The following is a 6,000-nucleotide window of genomic DNA, read 5'->3' as shown; positions in this document are numbered from 1 at the left end:
TGGTGGTATGAAGTGATTAAATAGGTTTATTTGATTTACAGACATGTACATTTTCTATCAACCCCCGGAGGGAGCATCACAGTTCAGTTCTAGAATAACATCCTTTGATTTCTCCGCCACCTCTCCTGTATTGACTTGCTCTAAAAATAAAAATAACCTCTGTTTTCTGTTCAACATCAGAAATAGGTCTCTTTTTACACGATTCTTGTATGACAAGAAGTAGCATATTCTCAAAACATCACTTCAGTGATTATTAACACAGAATTACTCGACACAATGGACTTCTACTCCTAGAGGATTGGTGCTAAATCAACTAAATTTGGCAAAAGTCAAACACAATTCGCGACCCATCTGACCAGAGCCTGGGCTCCTTCTGATATAGACAGATTACAACATGTCAGCACTTACTGTGAGCATGACGTGACAGAAGTTGATGCCAGCCTATGGGTCAAATAAATCCCTGAACATTTAAGTGTGCAAAATGACTTGTTCTTGTTCTTCTTCTTTTCCAGGAAAAAAAAGAGCACATACATGAGCTACAAAAATGAATGCAAAAGTATTGCACCCTAACAATGACACCAATATGTCGTCTTCAAAGCATCACATTGCATTTCTTTAGTTCTCTCGGTGAGGAGAATGTTTGAGATGTCCGATTTATGATCACAGTAAACAGGAAGTGATGTAGAAAGGTATTGTGTTGATACATTGTGATACAAAAGGCATTTTCTAAAACCCAAGGACATATAACAAAGTGTAATATACTCAAACCATAAACTTCCCTTTATAGATTATTCTTCATTATGGTAACAAACAAATAAATACATTGCATCCAAGCCATCATTTACAATATATTAAAAGTTGCTGCGTGATATAGCTATATATATATTTATCTCTATTGTAGTTATTAGAAAAACTCATTTGGTAACATTAAAAAAAAAAACGGTAAGAGGAAGGTAAGAAGCTTAGTTCGTTAAGAAGATGGAGGTGTGTAAACACATCAGGTTGGACAGAATCACATTCAGAGAGCTCCAAGCATGTTGGAGAGAAGCTAAAGCTAATGATCTGGCATCAAGGACACAGCCCACACAGCACCCGCACGCAGCCAGTGAGTCACGCTCGCACATCTACGCTACAACAGCCGGCCCGGTGTCTCCCTTCCTTCCTCCCGCTCAGGTCAGACCACCCCCCTCCTCCTCCTCCTCCTCCCCCTCCTCCTCCACCTCCTCCTGTGTCTTCTTGAAGGTCAGCAAAGTGCTTTTTTCCCCTTTTATGCACACGCTTCAACAACTCTGACTACATTAGTGGCTTCAAGGTTTCAGTAAAAATTGTATCCACCAGGTAACACACTAAAAAACAGGATCCTAATGAAGCTATTGCCTTGGCACAGAGAAGAACCTAGCTGCAGTCCTCCTCCCGGGCCCTGCATTTCATTTGCATAATTACATGTAAGATAATGCATAGCGTGATGAAATCAAATCCAGGTTTTCTGTCTATTGTGTTCTTCTACTTCCTATGGAAATCTCTATGTCGACTTCTGGCGCAGGTATTGAGGGGGACTCAGCTCCTGCAGTGACATCTGAGGATCTGCTTCCAAGGGGAGATTCCTCACTTATCCATTATGAGTGATAAGAGGCCGCCGTCAGTCAGACCCGGGGCCGATGGATTTCCTCTTCCTGTCTGGGATTTCGATTTCTAATAATCTGACGAGTGGGACTCCAGCTCTTTACAAAGGTCCTTTCTACTGATAGTGGAATGGGATATCTACAATTGCGAGGGGGAAACGATCTCTTATAACAATGGCTGTTATTGTAACCAGCATGGACGGGACTGGAATCCGTCATTACAAGTGACTCGGCCCCCTTGTGGGTGTGTGTGTCCAGAAATTTAAAACCAACCATCAGCGAGCTACCCCCTCTAATGGGAAACCCATCTCACTGATAAGGCAGTGTGGATAAAAACGGTTGGTTTGCATGAAAAAAAAAAAACTTCCTATGTACACAGAAACTCAGGTGTTCCTCCTTAAAAGCCAAAAGAGTAGCTTGTCATGTCCTTTTGGGAAAAGAACATTATAAATGATACAAAATATATAATCCAGTGTCTGCTTAAAAGAGCCTGGACTGCTTCATCTTCCTTCTGAAACAGTCCTAGACCCATAACCTCCAGTTTAAAATCCATAATCACACAATAAAAAGAATAGAAAAAATCACAAGCAACCTTATGAAAAATAATGTGCAGAAAAATCTGATCTCTGTCATGTCCTGTGGCACTGTCTACACTGATTTAAGTGCTACAAGCTAACTAAAAACACACATACGAGGGTCAGAGGAAAACGCTGCAGATGGGAAAGCTCCGATTTTTAAGGCCGATTCACTGACCTTTAGACGGTAACACTTTTTGGCTCTCGGTTGGCGGTCATGTTTACATGCACGGCGAAATTTGGATAAGGAGAATACTGAATTCATCGTGTAAACAGTGTGTTTAGGTTAGAAGTTCATGTTGTTAATACTGCAATAAGATGTGCAGGGCGATGTGATGTTGGCCACATTGGTGGACGTTTGAACACATGCAACACTTTTAGAATCATTGTCCTGCAGCACATTTTCACAAGGTGCAACACTTGCTCCACGTAACTTGAATTTTACAGCTACTCAAAGTGTTGAAAGTCTGGGTAGAACAAATTGTGGAAAATTGGCATGGGAGCAACATGGACACCAGAGGAGCTTCGTGACAGCAGATGTTCGTGTAAACAGCAGGATCGGACCAATTTCAAAGCCAAAAGCCGAATTACCGCGTGCATGTAAACATAGACAGTGGTGAAGTCATGAGGGTTGTTGGTGGTCAGTGCAAAGTCTGAAGGAATGTAATGACGCTATGGCACTTGGTGCAGATCGACAGCCAATGAAACAGACAGACATACAGAGACAGGCAGGCAGACAGACAGGGCAGGTTCATGATCAGCATTCAGTAGTATGGCATCAGGAGTTGGAGGGGAACATGTTTTTTTTGTTGTAATTTTTTTTTTGTTGCCAACCCAACCTCCTCCCTGGAAGGTTCAGTGGATCACAGACAGAGGTGAGGAGGACACCAGCTGCTGGTCAGGTGGCTCCGGCACACCAGCACGCCGCTAAGCGTGTTCCCACCAGCCTGTGATTTAGAGGCAGTTCAGGAAGGGGCAAGACGCTCCCTCATTCCAGTTCTGAGCAGCCTCAATGAGCGTGTTAAAAGGAAGAGCAGCAGGAGTGAGGAAGAGGAGGAGGTGGAGGTGGAGGTGGAGGTGGAGGTCGAGGATGAGGAGGAGGAGGATCGCGGTGGTGATAACAGGGAAGTTGACCCCGGGTGGAGTTTCAAAGAAGTGGATCAGCTGCCCTCCCTTTTTATCTCCATGTTGTCATCTATGTCTGGTTTGGGTGCTCCTCAATTGGTTGTCACCTGAGAGAGAGAGAGAGAGAGAGAGAGAGAGAGACAGAGAGGGAGGGGAGGGAGGAAACAGAGCGGTTAGAGCCCGGCATCACCACAGGACATTCTCATGTAATTAATGTTGAGGTTGAAAGCTCCTGGGCCATCTGTTAGGACCTTCCTCATAACGCAGCCCACCAGGACCAGCCTGTGACCTAAATATTTGCCTGCACAAAGCGTACCAACACATAACAGTTTGTTTAATGCAGACTCACACTCAATCTGTACAGTAGCAAGCTTTAAGCCACAGAAACACACATGTATCTGCAGATGGGGGTTTTCATTTGATACGACTGTGCTTCTTCCTCAGTGTCCTGTACATGTTATATGCTGTGATTATATTGGTTTTCAGAGTAAAGAGATATCATGGCTGTCAAGTAAATGTAGCAAAAAAGTATACAAAATTTAAAATCTCTCTCAAATTTAGTGAAGAAGACAGAAGCCTTAAAATTAAAATATACAAAAGAAGATGTACAGTAAGTATACTTTTCATTTCCACCATTACTTCTTTTCTTCTTCTTTGTTTAGTTAATTAGCGGTTGGCAAACAACGTCAAGGTGTATTACCACCACCTACGATATTTCTTCCTCTTCTTCTTTGCTCGAACAACAATTGCTTTTCGTGCTCTACATACCGAGGACTGGAAAATGCCTTTGATTCAAAGGAAATGTCACGAATAATCGTCTTCATTTCAATCAAGAAGAAGAAGAAGACACAGTAGAAGGTCGGTAATGCACCTTGATGTTGGTCGCCACCCGCCAATAAACCGAACAAAGAAGAAGAAGACACTGTTTATTTGCATTGGGCTCGCTCAGTTAAATTTATAGACTCTTATATGTAATTGTTCATTAAAACACTGCACCCTTCTCTACATTAACACGTAAACATAAATGTGGAGCCGGAGGGGAAAGTGTACTTCATACTGGCTCATTAAGCGTGCATGCTGCCATGCCTGTGATCTCTTCAGAATGCCTGAGAGAGATGGAGGAGTGTCCCGCTGTTTGTTGTGGTCTGTCATCACTGTGCCCTGGATGCTCCGCTGCACGAGCTACTGCTGCTGCTACAACAGGATTAGTGCGGGGAGCTTGGCAGAGCTATGTTATGAGCTCGTGTCTTGCACTCTTAACCACACACATACACACTCCAACAGACAAATACAGACATACACACTTGTGCATATATACACATCCCGACATAGTGAGGAACTCCAGAAAGACAGCGTCATGCAAATAAGGGTAATTATCTTAAACAGGGGGTTAAGTGGATTTTTGGAAAACAATTTGTTTCTCTGGTAGAGATCAATACATTCCTCTCTGGGTTGAACCGTTTCCCCTCAATTAATAACTGTAAACTCTGAATTGCTTGAGCCAAAATACGTGTTTCGGTGTAAGCCTTGCATTGAGAAAATCAGAGGTATGTGTTGGCCTGCCTCCACGCAGATTCACTATCCCTGTGCTGGAGACTGTTGGCCTCTCAAGCCGAAGGGAGGTCTGATTGGTCTGGCAGGGAAACAAACGCTAATCAACCTGACTTGATGTGGTTTTTGGCTGGGAGGACGCAAATCATGACCGATCATGGCCAGACTGGCATTGCTATACTGTCGATGGGACTGGCTTCACGTTCAAGGACAGATGGAAGGACGCAGTGACTGGTCTTGTTAAAGAGACAGAAGAAGTGTTAAAGGGAGCGGGGCTTTGGTTTCTTCCTTTTTCAGGTACTCATCTGATCACGAAACAAGAAGAGCTGAGAGTCAACGGGCTTTCGGAAGGTATTGTGAGCTGGAGGTCACATTAGAGCCAGGCTGTGTGTGTGTGTTTGCATGTGTGTGTGTTTGTCTTGCGGTTTCTGCCCATCGAGAACCCACTGAACACTGCCGACTCAGGACTCAGAGCTTTTGCAGCACGATAAGAGCACAAAGAAGGAACGTGTGCGTCTGCAGCTGTACAAACACTTTAAACAGTTAAAGTTTGCACTGCAGAGATTTGCCACGACGTAAATTTCCTTCCTGATATACCACAGGATGTCTGGTTACTGAGTAAATGTGTTGGGAGCTGTGCTGTCAGATCTCACACTGATCGTCCCCTGTTCATCGTGCAGTGTCGGGTGAATCAGTCAGTGGAGGCTGCTTCCTCCTGCAGAAGAAGTTAATTGGATCTTAGAGTATCTGATCTCCAGTGGGATTGCAGCACCAGAGATTAATAGCTTGCGATGTATAACAGCTTTCCCGATCCCTGCATCCCTTCATCCTCATTTATTCGGTGGCCGTGTGTCTTTTCTCCTCTTCCACTAAATCTCTCTATCCGTCACTTCCACTCACTGTTACAAAACCTTTTTTTTTGTTGCTATCTAAATCCCTGACCATGGCGCCATATCTTATCCTTTCTTCTCTAATTGTTTCTCACGGCAGTATGTTGTGGCTCTGGGGTCAATGTAAAACGATGTCAACACAGAGTGGGTGACCTGTGAACTGTATTGATCTGCGAGTCAGGCCCAAGGGAGGAAGTAGTGCTTGTCACTGATTGGATTATCTTTCAAAACAATTGG

General features: G+C 43.8%; 1 protein-coding gene across 4 annotated transcripts in view; it reads right to left on the bottom strand.

The window, feature by feature from the left end:
• The window catches only part of spns2 (SPNS lysolipid transporter 2, sphingosine-1-phosphate), a 66,804-nt gene continuing 60,804 nt past the window's right edge, over positions 1 to 6,000 (bottom strand). For all 4 annotated transcript variants that reach the window (XM_053441210.1, XM_053441208.1, XM_053441211.1 and 1 more), the window contains one exon: positions 1 to 3,429. Coding sequence is in view for 3 of the 4 variants with exons in the window: in XM_053441208.1 (XP_053297183.1) it covers positions 3,415 to 3,429 (15 nt within the window). In the remaining variant the exon portion in view is untranslated. The remainder of the gene's footprint in view (positions 3,430 to 6,000) is intronic.

This window comes from Pleuronectes platessa, chromosome 15 (assembly GCF_947347685.1).
Source record: "Pleuronectes platessa chromosome 15, fPlePla1.1, whole genome shotgun sequence".
In the NCBI taxonomy this organism is placed as follows: domain Eukaryota; kingdom Metazoa; phylum Chordata; class Actinopteri; order Pleuronectiformes; family Pleuronectidae; genus Pleuronectes; species Pleuronectes platessa.
This window is presented reverse-complemented; position numbering and strand designations above follow the sequence as displayed.